The sequence below is a fragment of the Hyposmocoma kahamanoa genome, unplaced genomic scaffold (genome assembly GCF_003589595.1).
Source record: "Hyposmocoma kahamanoa isolate Upper Pololo Valley unplaced genomic scaffold, ASM358959v1 161, whole genome shotgun sequence".
Taxonomy (NCBI): Eukaryota; Metazoa; Arthropoda; class Insecta; order Lepidoptera; family Cosmopterigidae; genus Hyposmocoma; species Hyposmocoma kahamanoa.
Window position 1 is genome coordinate 639,275 of NW_020653581.1, and position 18,939 is coordinate 658,213.

General features: G+C 33.5%; 1 protein-coding gene across 1 annotated transcript in view; it reads left to right on the forward strand.

The window, feature by feature from the left end:
* The window catches only part of LOC113225502, a 44,888-nt gene extending 26,507 nt beyond the window's left edge, over positions 1 to 18,381 (forward strand). The window contains exons 15-32 of the mRNA XM_026457817.1: positions 783 to 989; positions 2,829 to 3,033; positions 4,752 to 4,938; positions 6,019 to 6,196; positions 7,443 to 7,664; positions 8,608 to 8,775; positions 9,051 to 9,149; positions 9,460 to 9,561; positions 9,690 to 9,808; positions 10,182 to 10,231; positions 10,486 to 10,684; positions 11,247 to 11,459; positions 12,471 to 12,612; positions 14,286 to 14,430; positions 15,907 to 16,085; positions 17,121 to 17,342; positions 17,698 to 17,781; positions 18,071 to 18,381. Of these exons, the coding sequence (XP_026313602.1) occupies positions 783 to 989; positions 2,829 to 3,033; positions 4,752 to 4,938; positions 6,019 to 6,196; positions 7,443 to 7,664; positions 8,608 to 8,775; positions 9,051 to 9,149; positions 9,460 to 9,561; positions 9,690 to 9,808; positions 10,182 to 10,231; positions 10,486 to 10,684; positions 11,247 to 11,459; positions 12,471 to 12,612; positions 14,286 to 14,430; positions 15,907 to 16,085; positions 17,121 to 17,342; positions 17,698 to 17,781; positions 18,071 to 18,232 (2,883 nt within the window). The 3' untranslated portion in view covers positions 18,233 to 18,381. The remainder of the gene's footprint in view (positions 1 to 782; positions 990 to 2,828; positions 3,034 to 4,751; positions 4,939 to 6,018; positions 6,197 to 7,442; positions 7,665 to 8,607; positions 8,776 to 9,050; positions 9,150 to 9,459; positions 9,562 to 9,689; positions 9,809 to 10,181; positions 10,232 to 10,485; positions 10,685 to 11,246; positions 11,460 to 12,470; positions 12,613 to 14,285; positions 14,431 to 15,906; positions 16,086 to 17,120; positions 17,343 to 17,697; positions 17,782 to 18,070) is intronic.
* Positions 18,382 to 18,939: the final 558 nt, after the last annotated feature.

Here is an 18,939-nt window from a genome sequence, read left to right on the forward strand (position 1 = left end):
GGCAGGTGAAGAACTTATGTCTAAGTAAAATAGAAACTATCTTTAGACAAGAGAAACTCTTGTCTAACAAGAGAAACTATACCTGCTAAAATTAAATTAAAGTCGAAGACGATAAGCGTGGTTTGTTCTACCACTGTAAAATACCTCCTTACTCCATGTACCTACACGAAAATTTATAATATTATGCTAGTCAAACACTTTTTTGGTAAAAGTTTACAATCTACCTACAGTGGTGAAATAAAGACGCGAAATGTCTATAATAATAACTTAGTGATACCGTCTTATTGAAATCTTTATGGTAAAAATAAATTAAAATGTACTATAATTCTAAACAAATAAAAATATCGTGAAAATGTAACTACATCAAACCTAAATCAAAAAAGGTACTTTTTAGAAAAAAATAATACAAATATGAAATAAATAACTAACAATATATATACTAAATTAAAATTTAATTTTAAAATACTATTCACGACGATTTATTAGAAGACACTCGTGTTCAGCGGTGGTACGTACAACGACTAAGGTCTAGTGACACCTTTATTTACGACTTTCACGCACACTGCGATGAGCAGAATACAAACGCACACGCTACACATAGAAATGTTTTTGTATTACGAATGAGCGGTATACGGAAAAACTTTTAGTTAAGTTTATGTTATGCTGGAAGGTTTTGTTTTTAGTGCTTTTGAAATATAAATCTAAATAAATTTTAAAACATAATAAAAAAGGTAGTCACAGCAGGCTATATTAATGCAATATAAAGTGCATTTTTTTCACAGAGAGCATTCATAGTAGATTTCCTAACATGTATGCCATGGTATGCGGTGTTAAAACTTTTCTCACCGAAACATAACGAAGACCACACAGACGAAGATCACATTATTAATGACCACATGTACCACTGCATATTACGAATGGTGAACATATTGCAGATTTATAAACTTTATGCTGCTTTTTGTACTGAATCTATCGAAGCTTTGAAACGGGTAAGTGAAATTTATATTTCATAAAACGTAGTAAAGTTAACATAGAAACTCGGGAGAAATTATGAAAATAGATAACTTTGTATTTATAATAAGAACGATATTATAGAATACAGGTTGTTCCACGGCTATGGAACACTGAGGAGAAGTAGGTACTTTAAATATAATACATCGACACTGTAAGGGTGTATTCCCACTGGCGTGGCGAGACGAAGCGAAACGATTTTTAAAACTTGTATGGCAAAATATCAATTCTCTCCTAGCGCATCTTCGGTGGAAATATATCATTTTCGTAAATATTTATACAATGCATATTATATATTTATAATTGCATTAAAATGTACACGATTAGTATCGTGATTTTATTATAATTATATAAACTCTTTTAAAACATTGCATAGTTTTCAAAAAACTATATACACAATATAGTTGCAATATAATGTAAACATACCAGCGCCAGTTGTAAACTTTTTATTTGTATTTTTAATATTTGCCCTGGGATAAAATATTAAATAAATAAAGTTATTTTCGAAAATTATTTTTATTTGTATTTATTTTATCTTAGAGGGTAGAAACAGCTTACTATATTACATGATTATTTCTTACAGTATGACTATTTTTTACAATATCTTCATCTGATTCTTCTTCCGTTAACGTATTTAATAATAAAAATTTGCGGATATGGTACTTTAGCCGCGTATTTATCGGTAGACGAATTGAACAGCACTGTATTTTCACTATCCATAACCCTTGTGCGAGCTCGCGAGTGCTCGCGCGAGACCGCGCGTGCTCGCGATGGCAATTTATTGGTGGAAATAGGTCGGCGAGATTTCAATTCTCGTCTCGTCTCTCCTCGCCAGTGGAAAAGCACTTTGAGACTAGCACGGGTGGGTGCGACTTGCGCGAGAGCGACTGAAAGCGCGAGATTTTTATGCGAGAACATCAATATAGGTACACCTACAGGAAAGGTAAAACGTCTAACGTGTATTTGGAAAATATTATAGGAAAGAGATTTAAAGTATACTTTTAAGAAAACAAAATCGTAAGGGCTAAGCTAATAGAGCGCTATGAGTACTCTACAATTAGCCATACAAAACTATCAAATATAATTGTAATGTAATGTATAAAGTCAAAATAGTACACGCACAATACAGTAATTTACTTAGTTCGAATACATCATCCAGAGCTACATTACGTCATTCCAAGATACATTACGACATCCTAGCGTCATTATTATAAAGTCGGTCAATATCACAACTTTAATAGAGTTTAGCGATATCCTGAATTAATATATCGATCTTGGATCCTGACAATGGATCAAATTCTTACCTTAAATGTAAGGTAAGAACTAAGAAAAACATTACCTAACTAGCCCCGACATATCGATTACATCAGCGAAACATTCGTTACAATTTATCACATAAGTATACATGTATGGGTAAACCGCAACACCTTTTTTCTTTTAAAAAGTCGGCTTTAATTAAATAACAAGTTAAAAGTGAACTCTTTTACGTTTATTACAAATTCAATTGCTTTACAATTATTGTATATTGGAAATGAAACTTTTTTTCGGATCTAAATTGCGTATATTTGTTTTTTTTTTTTTCAATCAAACTAACGTTGCGGGACCCTTACAGGTCTCTTGCTTAAAGCTGATGGAGATTGTCAAGTTATCAACCAGTTACATCTAATACTAATGCAAACCATCCTACTTTGTTTGAAAAAAAAAAAACAAATATATACGTGATATAGATCTAAAAAGAGGTTTCATTTTCAATGTTTAACAGTCCAGAAAACCTAAAAACTCGATAAGAATTGTATATTCCATAATTTTAATTTCAGGCGTATATAATGAGCGTGCTACAATTCTTCCTCTTTACCTTATTCTTCCTGAATCTCTACACGAACATACTGATAACGATATCGTGTAGATTTGTTAAAGCCACAGACGTAGACGATTTTCAGCGAAGATTGGGAACGTTGTCTTTGAAACCACCATATCGGGAATCTAAATTTCATTCTGATGGAAATATGATATGTACGAAAGGTACGTACTTACGTATACTTATATAAAAAGTACCCTTTGAACTTATATCACCCTAGTAAAAACTTATACCACCCTAGTAAAAGCTTATATCACCCTGGTGGTTGATGATATTAATGGCTGAAATCTCTATAATGAAATTATATTTACGCATTGTCTAAAAAATACGACAATTTTTTTTAAACTGAATTCAAGTTTTCAGGTAAAGACTTTTAATAAAGGTCACTGAATTATTGCACTGTGTTTTGTTCTATATTTTTGGTGTGTTACACATATTATACGGCAATTAACTGATTACGGTAATGTATCTAGACGAAAAGTTGCAATTAGAAGTTAAATGTAGCCATAGTCTGTCTTTTTTGAAGACGGAGTAAAATGATATTTCGTCGGGGACAGTGCAATTACGCGTAACTAGCACTGGATTATGGATTTCCATTTCGGTAATTTAGGGGTTAAGTCAAACCAAATCAAAAAATATGTTGTGGCAACCAAATTGGCGTGATTTGCGGGAATCTCTTGTTATCAGATCGTAGACAACATAAATTAATGCTTACTGTGCAAAAATGAAAGTCAAAAAATATAAAATACCAAAGTAATAACGTTAAATCCCTCTCCTGTAAAATTTGGTTTAGTGCATATTAATAATACATGCACAGATTTGCACTATCCCCGACGATTTGTAGGATTGCCAGTTTTCATAAAATGTTAAATAGTTATGTAGTTGTTGTCGGTAATTTTATCGATAGATTGTGAAAGAAAATAAAATTTTGCCAAAAATGACTGAATTTTGAATGTTACGACGTTCTAATTACTAATTGCGTTATTGCCTTCTTTATTCTTATTTTGACAGTTGGTCTATTAGTATTGAGATAAATTTTTATTCATCTACATTTTAACAAGTATAGCCGGATTTGATTATCTATATTGAATTAAAATCAAAAACTTTAAAATATGTCTCCTCTTTGTATTTTTCATACTAAATATAGTGTACCTATGTTATGTATGAACCTACAAAAATTGACAATGCATATGAACTTGTGCTGGAGTAATTGGATTAATAAGGAGTCGAGGATGATTCAAATGAAACAAGTTCGGCTATTTATTCCATAAGCATGACCAATATTCAGTCGATAGTCGATAGAATATTTATCGACTGCGATCACTAGCTTCTGGCAAGCGGGCAACACTTTTGCGCAATTAACTGTCATTTTACTCCGTCTTCAAAAAAGACAGACCATATACGAGTACTCTCTTTAAAATAAAACTAGACAAGGTCTTTAACTCAGTTGGCAAGAGGCCCTCTCTTGTGTTGTTCGATTTTTGTAATAATAATAATAGCTATTCTGTTTTGATTTTTCGTTTGTTATTATTAATCATTGCGGGGTTTTAGAGGGAAGTATTATCCACATTATGTGGGTTATTTGGACTTTAACTATGCCTATTTCTGTTTCTGATCATGATACTAGTTACCACATGCACCTGCATACGTGTTACGAGTTTTTGTAACACCCTATTAAACGAATCGTATCTTGTAATCGATTACAATTTAGTGTTTAAAAGGTTTAAAACGTTATTAGCTTTTATGTGTTAATGAGACTGGTTACTTGAATTTGAATCAATATAAAATCACTAGTCTATAGTTGACTATGATACACCTACCCACGTGTAGTAGATATATTTCTATTATACTTAAAAGTGAGTTAAACACATTCAACCTTCAGGTTCCTGGATAGATATTGAGATGATGGCAGTAGACGATCATCTGCAACCGACCAAAGTATACCTCCTAGCTTATTACTGGGCCGCGACCAGTTTCAGTGGAGGGGGATTCGGTGACGTCACAGCTCAAAACACTCATCATATGCTGTTGACTATTATGATTATGATTCATGGCACTCTGTTTTTTGGGTAACGTACAAGTTGCTTATAAAACTTAGGTAAACCTTTGATAAAAGTTTTGGAGAAAATTAGTTATGACAGACAGACGTACTCGAAAATTATACTATAAGTGTGACATTTATTTAATTTAGGTATAAAACACTAAGAGTCGTATTCTAGAACTCGACACAATGCTCAAGTCAGGATTGCAATTGAAACACAAGCACTGGAAATACGACACTAATGGCAGGGACTTGAGTATGATTTCGAGTGCTTTAAACCATACCCAAATCCTGACTTGAGCATTGAGTAGAGTTCTAGAATACTACCCTAAGAGTCGTATTCCAGAACTCTACTCAATGCTCAAGTCAGGATTTGAGCCGACTTGAGTATGATTTCAAGCACTGGAAATACGACCCTAATGGCAAGGACTTGAGTATGATTTTCAGTGCTCACTGCAATACTCAAGTCCTGACTTGAGTATTGAGTAGAGTTCTAGAATACGACCCTAAAACTCAGAAGTTGAAGTGAAAGCATATAACAAAGGTTATTACCTCGGAGTCAACTATCCTACTTCGTGATTGAATTCGAGGTCAAAAACGTAAACAAATAACTGTCACGAGTGAAAATGTCATAAACTAGATCATAAATATTTTTTTCTGTTTCGTTTGAATAAATCTGTTAAAGTTCTACTCTTTATATTATGAGTAAGACCAATCGGTAGACATATTATGTAATAATAAGAGACTCTGTTAATAGATCGTGAAAAGTATATAAACAAAAAGGTCAGAGATAATCGTTCTATATATCGCATACCCGAAATACAGCCATTAGGACAAAAAAAATGACAAGATCGGCTTTAAAAAAAACATTTAGGTCCTATTTTGTTTATACATGCATACAATTTAAGCACAATATTTTAAAAAATCATGTCACCTTTGTTTACATTTTTGATCTTGAATTCGATCGTCGAGTAGTTTTAGAATAGAGACTGCTTTTAGGCAATTATAGTATAGGGCTGCCTTCTGCTTTGCGGTACTATAATCTGAGTGTTCCGATGAACCGTTTTAAAATTTTCCATTGACCTATGAAATCCATTTACAAATGCAGGTATGTCTATGCAAGAATTGCCTCGTTAAAAGCAATTGCCGATCAAGTTGTAACGATTTTCGTAGAAAACATGAAACATTTGGAACTGTTTATGAGTAGAGAAAATGTGCCTTTTCTGTTGAAGAAAAGTATTATAGACTATTGGAAATATCAATGGAAAAGAACTGGAGGGTGGTCGGTAAGTTTATTACACAAGATGTAACAAAAATATAACATTTTAGGATCAGAAACCTATGCTACCCGTTCACGGACTTTACTTAAATATGTAGTACCGCTTACAAAAATGGCACGACTATTCGTGCCGTCGTGCTTATATTGATGATTAAAAGAAAATGTTCAATGTTAATCATTGAATTTTATCAGTACGTTGTTAAGTAGCTCGAATCCAAATTTTTCCCGTACTAATACGGTCCATTTTGCTTGGGTCGAGCGGCAGGTTTTTTTTAATCTGAAATAAAACCCAGTGAGGGTTTATTTCAGATTTTTTTTTTACAAACTAAATTTAATTAATTTGATAAATGTATACCGTATAGTATACGTGTTCCATTTAGTTCAGTTGATATAAAAAAATTACTATATGTAAAGTACCTATTGAATGCAGCCGTTTTTTTTGTAAAATTTGTAGGTAAGTTTGTGTTTTTTTTAAGAACAAAAATTTTTAGTGTATATCCTCATCTTTACTATAAAATTTGTGATTGATTCAACACTTCCATAGTTATGCAGAATCAACCAAAACCATTTGAAGTATTATACACTCTTAATACGTCTCTATGGATAAGCAATAGACGGCAACTGCACAGAATGCAGTTGAAAATCGCACTATAACGGCCGTATTAGATGTTTTGAGATCGATATAGCTAAAAGGGGTACCCGTATTATATTCTAATATTTCACGAACGGATTAAAACATTATCCTGAAATATTTTTTAATCGGAAAACAATTTTACCGTCTATCGTCTGCTACAAAAAATGTTCAAAATATAGAATACAAAAAGGATAGAAGGAAGATATAATAAAAAAAAGTTATTGTATGTATACGGCCCAAACTAACTATGCGTACTTTATACAGCAGTTGTGCCTTGTTTCGTTCTGAGGGCGGTATACTATTTTAACACTGCATGGCAAATCGAACAGGAGTGAGCTCTTCCGTTAGCAATACAGGGTGGTAATATTTATATTTCAAATAAGTATACAATTTACAATTTTAATTCTTAATGTTGTTAGTTATAACATCAATAAGAATTAACGTGTAGTGTTTATAATAATGTAAAAATAATTCCGCACAAACATTACCAAAGTAATGCAAGCCAAGTTTAAATTTTAATTTTTTTGAGTATAATACTCGTACTGTTATAGTTAGACGGAAACGGAATATTATTATATATATATATATAATATTAGGCTAATATATCCATAACTTTTAGCATCAGTCGATACTGGGCAAGCTCCACGCAAATTTAAACGAAGACGCAGTGCTATATATGTACGAGAAAACACTGCGAGAAATACCATTATTTGAAGATGTAGAATATTCGTTTTTTAGAGCATTTGCAAAAATGCTTCAGGAAAAATATTATCAGAAAGGTTATATGGTAATGAGAGCTAATGAAGTAATGAATAATATGTACATTATTTATAGAGGAAAGGTAAGAATATTACACAGCTACTTCTCAAGATTATATTTTTTTATCTTTGTACAGTCGATGTCTAAGATACTACCCTAACCCTCAATTTGGTCCTGAGTGGAGAAGTCAGAAATCAGTGTGAAGAAAGGTATTTAATAAACTTATCCTTTAACCTGTGAGCAGTAAAATTTATTTTATTGAGATTTCCTTATTGCATCTTTAGTGAACGACATTTTACTAAACTCTACTAAACTTGTACTAAATCTTTAATTACATTACATAAATAGGTGGTTGCTTTACATTTTTTTATTGAATGCGTGTGAAGGTTCTCAGAAACAAAGGGTCGGCTAAGGGGTCAGATAACTTAGGCTCAATTTACATTACGGCGGAATGGTATGGAATGGAAGCGTCAATTTCGGGCTCACCCGCGAATGCTCGAGCATTTCAGCGACCGCGCCTTGAGGCTGTAGTATTTCGTCAACGTTTGACGTCAACTTCGCCTGCCTTCGCGCCACTTCCCGTTGATTCGCCAGGCGTCGCCGACGGCAGCTGCGGAATTCCGCGAAAGACGCGAGACGTGATTTTTGGCTCGTATCTAGTTTGTACGTTACACAATTGACCATAAACTTCATTACGCTATGTACAACATCGTTACAAAACTTCGCTTCCATTCCGTTCCACCGCAATATAAATTGAGCCTTAGGGCATCGACTGTACCTACAGATTTGTAAAATTTTGGTCTTGAAGTAGTCGGCTAACCGCGTAATCCGAAAGACGGCCCGGTGGCATTAATATCAATGTCTTTCGGGTTCTTTGTTGTCGTTTAAATAAACATTTCTACTCTATTATCTCTCTCTCTCCCTATCGCTTGACGTCCATGCTAAGTAGACATTATAGACATTAATCAATATGTGTACTTTTCTTTTGCTTTTTATGATAGTTTATTTATTTTCGTACTTTTCAGGTTGACATAGTGTCAGAGATAAGCGAAATCGAAGCCTGTATGGGGCCAGGCGGCATATTCGGCAATATAAGAGGCGCTAACAAATTCCTAACTATGTCTACAATTGTCGCCTCTCGAAATATAGATTTGCTTTCTATTCAAGGTGCTGACTTTTATGCTCTTTTGAAGGTAAAAATTTTATTTTTACAAGGTACCAGTTTCGTATACATTTATACATAACTGCCTCCACTGTTAATTGAGTATGTACAATTCCCAGTTCACTCAGCACTATATTCGGAGAGTTCTTATCACAATTGTTATAGAGTTGAATTTAAATCTTAAATGTATCTCAACGTTTAGAAACGCTCGCTTATTATACCTATTTGAATGTGGTGACTACTTATGCCTTTCCTTGTTTAAAATTTCTTTGAAAAGTATAATTTTTGCAAACAATTATCTTCCAGAGCTATCCAAAAGCGCTAAAGAAAGTCAAGCATTCGGTGGACACTGCAGCGAAAGATTACGTCTTACCGACTATCGTATCGGATGATAAAAACTCTGACGTTAGAATCTACGTATCCTACCGTATTCTCTCTCTCTTTCTTTCTGTGCATTCCGTTATCAAATCTCACAATAGAGTCTTGAGTTCATAATATCCTGTAACGTTGAATTTATTAAACTAGCATGAAAAAATATCATTAAGCGCTCTAACAAGCCAACTACAGATTCAGAGGGCTGATTGATAGCAAATTATATCTTATGCGTTTCAATGCTGATTTCTTTTTGTGTTAAGACTTACGACTGAACAATAATCAAGCATCAAACGTGATCTCCAGTAATGCACAGTTTATTCACAAGTATAATTTATTTTAGATGTGTTCTGTCCCAATGATGGATGAAACGGACGAAGAAGAAGAGATGACTGATTATGAATGCCAAAAAAACAGTATATTCGCCGATCCTTTAAATGAAATTGTAACTACAATAATATTTATTAAAATCCATAAGAAACGGTGCAATTTTTCTCAACGCAACAATTTTAAAATTTAAATTAAAAAAATTAAATTACCTTATATAGTGACAAAATTATTTACAAATTTTAGCAGCCTCGTGCGCCAGGTGCCGAGCAAAGTTTGGAAGAATCTCACGGATCGAAATCTTTTTCTTCGGCTTGCAATGCTGATTACATATCAGCACCTCTGTTAATTTTTAAGCCGCATAGGTAAACATAATGGAGATTTTTTAAATGTTGTAAAGCAATAGTGAAATTTTTGTAAGTGTAATATAAAGTCCTAAATTATAATGTAGATTGTCATGAATGTTATGATTTACAAAAATCAATGATATTAATTTATTTTTGTTAAATTACTCCACTAGTTTGTTATAATTATTAATAGAAAAATTAACACAAAGAAATATTACTTCAATCTGTCAGGACTCGAACCTACGTCTGTTTTGCCAATATAGAGCAACCGCATTTACTCCACTAGATTGTTATAATTTATTATAGTTTATAGTCGATCTTTGTATTAACAATTACAACGTCTTAAATGTTAACTATTTGTGAAATTTGATCAATTATTTTATTGTTTCAGATGGTTCAGACGCAGTATAATCCCAGATTGCTTTTGGGTTAACTTTATGGGTAATAATGTTAACTTTGTATCAGTTTATGGAAAAAAAAAATGAACTGGTCATTTGATAAGAATGGACCCCGAAAATAGGGATCATTTTATGCAACAGGGTCCTGAAAAATCAAAATCTAGGCAGAATCTCATAACAGAAGACGAAGAAGCTTGTCGGAGGCCAAATGTGACCAAACATCGTGGAACACTTGGGGAATGAATTATTCCAATTATCTCAAGTCTCTCTTAATCGTTGTTTTTTTGTATGTTGCAGATTACTTCGTAATATTTCTAGCATATGTTGAGTTTATACTCCTCGTATACGAAATGGCGTTCCTGTCTGTACCTTACTTTCTCTACTTAAGTATTATGTTCGACGTTGTATACATGTATAAGTTATTTTTGGATGTACACACTGGCTACATGAATCGATACGGAGATTATGTTTTGAATCCTACCAAAGTTAGAAAAATGTGAGATCTTTTGTCTATTTTGCCACTCTATTTCTATATCGACTTGTAACGCTTGTCAGAATTAACAAAGAAACAGATTCAATTGTGTGACTTCATTCAGGGCATCCATCCAGCTGCCTGATATCCTCAAGTTAAAAATGTATTTATTTTGTTAATCAAAATGACAAACAGGCGGTATGATTGATGAACAGTGAAAAACCGTCGCCCATAGGCTTTCTAAAGCCAACCCCATCACACACCAGACAACCGAATGATTGAAATATATTTATAAATTTGTCTGACTTATGTATTTTTTCTTTTTATTTAAAAAGAAATATTTTATTGATCAGTAAAATTCTAGGAATAACTATTCCTATTCAGGAACTCATATAACACATGTCCAATATATGAAATATATGAAAATAAAAATAAACAGGAAACGGGAAATATTAAATTTATTCCCATTACTTCCATGTATGAAACTTTTAAATTGCAATAGTTCCACGTGGAACTGAGTACATGGAACTACTGGGAATAAATGACATCGAACATACGTACAATTTACGAAGAAAAAATTCGACAGGTATTTCTCGAAAACTTACATGCGAAGGCGAGATTTCCTAGCAAACTTCATAGTATGTTATGGTTCCTTAGCATTGAAACTAAGACCGCAAACGCAACTCGCTTTATTCTGCTACTTGCGAACACCGCAGTTGCTTCGAATCTCTTATTTGTTCACTTATCAAACTCACAGAAAGATCAATATTGGATCTGCCAACTTATTGGTGAAGCTAGCGTGAGTAGAACTTGCATTTAAAATATTCAATGCGTCTATTCGGACAAATGAAAATTTAATTTAAGTACATAACAATATCATCTTCTCTTTCGTCGACAGTAAGGAAGGGATAGATTTCAGATCTGTCTAATTTTCCGACACTCATGATAATCTTAGACCACAGCTAAATTTAAAAGCAGCTGTCAAAATCTGACATCCCTGAAATTATGATCACATCCCCCTGTCCTTTTCTTACTGATAATTAATAGAAGAGAGAAATGCATAAGTGGGTTTAGTTAATACAAATTTGTATGGGAAGTCGAAAAAAAGCAAATGTGAAAAAATATACAGAATACACGTTGTTTGTATTCTAAAGTACAATGAACCCTGAAAGTGTGATTGCATCTTTTTGTATGTTAATCTAATAATACACAACTGCCTAGCAAGACACCTCTCATTCCTTCCTATAAAGGCGTATTCCCACTACGTGACGACAGAGTAGTGCAGTTTAAAGTTGTCGTGGCTTATTTAAATGAAGTTGTCACATAGTACAACACGACTAACTGTCGTTTACGATTTTTTGATGTTACGACGACAGACTGTCGAGACAATGGAAAGAGCTAGGACGACAGTCATCTGACGATAAATAAAACGTCACGATAAAAATGTGACGACAGATAATCATAGCTTCAAACGATTTTGTCGTGCAAACGACAAGGCGGCTGCCGTGAACCGATATATTGTCGTCACGATCTAGTGGGAACAACTAGACACGACAATCGTTCAACGATAGAATAAACGTCCACAATACAGTCACGACAGATAGTCGTGATATAGGAAGAGGCTAGAGGCGATAGTCGTCCAAAGATAAATAAAACATTACGACATCATGGGAACGCGCCCTAAGCAGAAGTCCTTATGACGTTTTTCTTCCACACAAAAAAAAATCAACGGAGAATTGACCTTAGAACTTACGAGTACCCTGAAGCTAGACCCGTTGCTAAAACTCCCAAAAATAATTCTATTTTACAGGACTATAGCAATATGGGCGTCAATTCTGTCGCACGTGAATGCATGTTTATTTTTCAAGTTATCCTGTCTCACTCCAGTGGATTGCACTTCGCCGAATTGGATGACTAAGGAAGAACTCAACTTGAAAACAGAATACTCTGATGTACGCAGCTGTTAGCAATTTTATACTGTTTTGACAACATTAAAATCATGACGAGTTGGAATGCAGAGTGGTTAGCACTCTAGGAGATAAGGGACCGCATTCAATCCCGGTAGGAGTAATAATTTAGGACGCATACTTTAAATTAGTTGCAGTCTGAGTAACTCCTTAGTACGAGTTCAGGTAATTGGTGTGGTTGGAATATTATTGTAATAGAATTGATGTGGGTCCCCTTAGGAAAGGCTGTTGATTGAAAGAGACATCAGCTAAACTATCATAAATAAACAAATATCGACTGTACAAGCGAGAGACCGAATACGGATCCGTGATGAATTATAATCACTTTGAAATGAAAATTCGCACCCCTCATGGAAGAATGGCATAAGTGGAGTTACCCATCAACCATGTTTATTGCTTCATTAAATACAGAAAAATATAATTCACATTATCACCAATTCCTGTATCTCTATCTACAATACTAATAATACTAGTCGATAGAATTATAAGAATTGGAGAGGGTATAGGTTATATTTTTCTGTATCTAATGGAGCAATAAACGTTTTTGACATGGCACCAAATATGCCATTCTTCCATGAGGGGTGCGAAATATTTATTAACAATGAAATTCACAGTTCTAAAGGCCTTGTGACTAATACATAAAATTGAATAGAAAAGAACTTTAAAAAAGTATAGTATTTATAGGATACATTGGCGAAAGTGAAATACTGATTAAGTTAAGACAGTTCATATTGTATCTGTCCAATGTATGACAAGACTTTTATGTTTATTTCCTTAATAATAAAAAGTGTTATGAGTATGACTAAAGCACAATTACCAGCGGACCCCGAACTAAGCGCTAGGCTTGTCAATACGGGACTCAAAATGAAAAACAACTTAATTTTAATAAGCATGCGTACGGATATAATTATATGGATGTATGTCTATGTTTGAGTACGCAAGCAATTGTGTGTGTTAAGCGTTAGTGTGTCATTGATTTTTTAATTGTTTAATATTGACACTCAGTCAGTGTTCGATTTTTGTATTAATAATTATAACAAACTGGAGTAATTTCACACAAAAAGGAATTGAATATCAATTCAATAAAAACTTAAATACAATGAATAGCGACATCCCTTGTCAGGGCTGGTAGCTTGTAAAGGCATCTAACTGGATGACGAAATATTTAAGATTTCTCATAGATGGCGCTACGGCTAAAAAGTCGTTGAAAAATCAAATACAAAGACGCGACAACAAACGCATAGGAAAATTCGTGAGGTCCGCTGGTTCATTCCGTGGCTTAGTTGGTATAGCGTCTGCCACGGTATGCTTGAAGGCGTCGGTTCGAATCCGGCCGGATCGAAGGGATTTTTTCTGAGTGTTCGTATCTTTGTATTAATAATTATTTAATATTAAGTGAAGTAATATTATTTTTTGTTTAAATTGTCGCTTAGTCAGATTTTAACTTCGGAAAGTTTACGGCAAATAGTTTTGTAAATTTGTGGAACTCTATAGTGTGAAAATTTGTAGATGCGACATTTTAGGAGTATTTTATATTCCCTAGAATTTCGATTATGTACTGCTGTGGTTGTTTTCAGTGTGTATATCTGGGGCATGGGAAGGACTTTGCACACTTTCTTTGTACACTTTAATCATGATCATAAAATATACTCTTTCAGGGCTACTACTTCCCTCTTTACATAACATCTTTATGGTACATTGTAAACTTGATAACTATAACGGGCATGGGAGATGTGTCCGCGCAAAATGATTTCGAAGTCGTGGAGACTATAGTTATCATTATTATTATCAAATTCTGCACAGGTAAGGATGTTCATGCTATATTTGAAACATGCGTCGGAAGGTACCTTAGGCGTACAGCCCGGTGACAAATCAATATTGCCGTATTAATCACTTTCTACTAAACATCTGTCAAATCTCGAACCAAAGACGACATTAATTAGAAGTTTTGAATACGAAGAAACCACCAATATCTCGTAATTATTTATTTAAGAATTTCAATTTTTTATAGCATGTAAGTGCGCGTTTGACCTCAATCTCACCAGTCAAATTACAAATTTGAGAAAAAAACTGTCTTTTTTATTTACATTTTTGTTGCCGAGCAAATACAAATAAATAAAGCTAATGAAATAGAACAATAGAAATAAAATTTGTACATATAACGTCAAAAATGTTAGGTGCCAAAAAAAATTGATTTGTATAAAAAACTGCACTTCCTAAATAACCTCGTTTTTTATGTGGTTGACTCGAACTAGTAAGTTACGTCATAAATTAAGGGAATGAATTTGTAATCTAGTAAATTACGACATAGATGCATTGGACTGCCAACATGGTAGGTTATGTGGAAGAGTACGATTATTATAACTATTGACTACTGGAGGTTAAACCTGAAACTTAAAAATAAGACTCTTAACTAATCTCCTAAAACCTAACAAACTACAATGGGAAAAGCTCTAAATGCCCAATGTACATTAAAATAAACAAGTATAATAATTACGTTTCAGGCAAGAGCAAGTCGTTTTTGTGTGAAAAGCGCAACATGGATTTTTGACAGGATTTCTTGGTCATTCTCGGACTAGTGTTAACTACCTAATATCCGTGGCAATTTTTATGATTTAAATATTCAAGTATATTATAGTCTAGTTATTAAATATTATTTCACGATACAATACTCGAATATTAAATAAAATAAAAATGCCGCGGAAATTAGGTTGTGAACACTGGTCCGAAAATGACCGTTTTCTAGATTCCCTATGGTCATACAGAATATATTTTGAATGCGATATTTTCATTATAATGTACACTGGGCATTTGCGTGTTTATAGGAATAATAATATTGTCTTGGTCTAAGCTTCACATATTATGTACATTTTGATGAACGCGAGACTTTGGAAGTTAAGAGTGTAGCTTAAAACAGTAGCAAATAGTAAGAGTATGTTCTCCTTTTGGGAGATACCAAAACCAAAAACTTAAAAAACCTACCTAAAAAAATTTATAGGCTTACAATTTTGAAGTTGAAATCGTAAATTACGTCTCATTAGTTTATTAAGGGAACGGAAGGGAAGTTTATTAACGTACAAACGCGCATGCGCGAGCATTCTCGAGCATGCGCGCTAATTCCGCAGAAGATATTGGTTCGTATCTAGTTTGTACGTTACACAATTAACAATAAAGTTCATTATGCTATGCACCAATATCGTTACAAAAATTCGCTTCCATTCCGTTCCGTCGCATAATAAATTGAGCCTAAGCGCACATAACATATCTTTCATCTTCTAGGTCTCCTGATATCCGAAATGTCAGCAATGATAACAGCACATGAATCATCTTTGATAGCATACGACTACGGTATCAATGAGCTACGTGACGGACTACGCGATATGGACCTCAGCGACCATCAGATGAACAAGATGTGGGACTATGTGAGGGAGCTGTGGAATAGGCAGCAGGGAAGACAAGTATGTACTTGCTGTTTTTAACCGACTTCAAAAAAGGACGTTCTCAATTCGACTATATGTTTTTTTTGTATTTTTAACGACTTTATTTTTCCACAATTTTCGGTTACGATTGCTAATTTAACTTTATCAAAGACATTCACTACGTTACAGTATTGAAATAGTTGGTCATAATTATCTTTAAATTTATATCTAATTCTACGAGGTACAATGGTCTTAAGCAATCTTATTTGAAGGCTATAAATATTCTGTAGGAATGTTTTGTATGTACGACCATAGCTCGAAATACAATAATTAATTATAGAGTCAACCAGTACCAAATATAACATTAATGATATCAAAGGTTATTTGTTAGTCAGTTCGTAGTTACCACCTTCCTTTCTGTTTATATCGCTAAGAAACGCTACTGCGTTCCAAATAAAATTGGCTAGGAAGAGTCAGCGCTTCTATGTCCTATAAGCGACAACGCATTTGCCATATTAAGAATGCTTCTCTATTCACAAATATCAGCATATGCAGGTGGTCGGCAGTTATATAAGATGTTAGAGAATTAATCAGTAGACGCTAACGATACCCAACCAAAGAAAAATATTTCTAATGTGGTCAAAATAATAGGAGAAAGGGATAGCGACCTGTTTATATAAAACGAAACAAATTATTTTCTATGTAAATATATTAAATACTAATTTAACAATTCCGATGTCCTTTTGAAATAACAACCAACACTTAACTTTAATATGCTGCCTGGTTCATTGTCGTATGTTATTCATTTTCACATGAACTCGCCATCGTAACTTATTTAATCTTACTCCATCTAACAAATTTTCAACAAAGAAGAAACAAAACACCATCACTATTATTGTTTGATTAAGAACAAAATAAAAGTATCCGAGAGAGACAGAAAAAATCAATCGTTACAGACAGATGGATACAAAAATTAATATGACAATGTTTGGATGACAATATGGTTGCATAATTTTTTACCTTTAACTTTTTAACCTTTCCGAAGCTTAATATATCGTTATTTATCATTTGTAGATGCCTAAACTAATCCATAAGCTGCCATACCGACTGCACTGCCAAGTAATGCAAGCAGTATACGGCTGTCATATCCGAGAGTCAGTGATATTCAGCTCGACCCAAGAAGATTTCAAACGAATGCTTGTAATGTGGATGCGGCATTGTGTGTTCTTCCCTGGCAATTACATTGTCCAATGCGGGGATTCAGACCAATGTATTTATTTTATTCATAGAGGAGAAGTAAGTTTTTGTAGAACTAATTAATTATATTTTACATTAAAAGGTTCCATTAATTCACTATTGCAAAAGTCAAAGCTTACTTTATCAGCCAACATTAGTATCATTATGTCTTTCCCACTTAATGTTGCCGTTATATAGTATGCCTATATACTTATCTGTCAAGCTTTTGACAGCGTTGCCATTTATATACAAGTTTTAACTAATTATTTGTCAAACTTTTTTAGCCGGCATCACTGTGCTAGCGAGTGGATTATCGTATTGACCTTTAAATAATTACATAAACGGTGTATAGAGAAGTAGAACTGACAAAGATTATGTGTGATACGATCTATAAAAAACCTAATGGTTTTTTCAGGTGGAAGTTTTGACTGTCCATCCAAATTTTACTGAGTCCATTTATGATGTTTTGGGACCTGAAGATAGCTTTGGAGTGGCTCAGGTAAATTAATATCAGACTAACAAACAGTGAGCATTTTTTATTTTTTGTATTTTAACTAAAGAAATGTGATATTCAAAAGAATTTTGCTAGATTTAGGTAGAAACTTGCAAAAGGAAAATTCAACAAGACTTGGCTGTATGGTTTTAAACCTTTGCCTTTTCCATAATGGAAAGAATTTAAAAAACAACAACCAATCAGATGCCACTGGCTAACCGATTAGTGTGACTTGATTGGCCAATGGATTTGATTGGTTAGTACGATCATTCCTTATTATTCTTTTTTTTTTCAGGGATTGTTTGTAGGAGTGTCACACCACTTCTCATTCCGTGCAAGAACGGTAGTTGACATTGTCTACCTCAAATTGGACCATTGGAAATACTTGCTCGACTTTTACCCGATATCGGCCAAAATCGTGCGACAAAAAGTCGAAAATGTGTACTTGGCGATATAAAACTTAGTCAATACTATACTTTCTTTCAAGATACGTTTCTTCTTTAAGCCCTTTGTGGTTTATACTTGTTAGTAATTAACGATTAGTTTTAATTTGAAATATTTGATTAAATGTTTCAAATTGGTTTACTATTTATTTCACTTTCAAATAGTGTGTGGACAAATCACACTTTCCTCGCAATCATTAGGTATATACTTTATTAACTCAAATTGCTGGAAATTAAAGTATATACCGCACTTGAAATCAAATGTCGTAACTCGAAAATTGGTGAAATTGTGAAAACACGATTTGAAAGTTCATGGCATTAGGTTAATACGATAGAACAACAATTCAAACTTATAAATAGCAAGCTGGGCAACACTTTGGACCGTCTTGTCACAGCATAGAACTGAACTTAAATCAAGCGTTAAGATGGACGTAGTTATCGTATAACACTAGTTAGCAGCTTACAGCGCGTACGAGGCATGATCTTTAAACATAATCTGTCATCTGTTATTACATTAAGCTGTTCTTCACGTTATCAAAGCGTAACTAAACTCACTGAAGTAAATGGACATTTATGCAATTGAATGTTAGTCTTTATGTAAGTTATTATTATTATATTCCTAATAGTTATAGCATTAATGTGAACAATTTTTGTCCACTTTACTTTTGTGTAACTACCTTTATGCACTTTGTTAGTGTTTTTTAACGTTTTAACAGTGCAA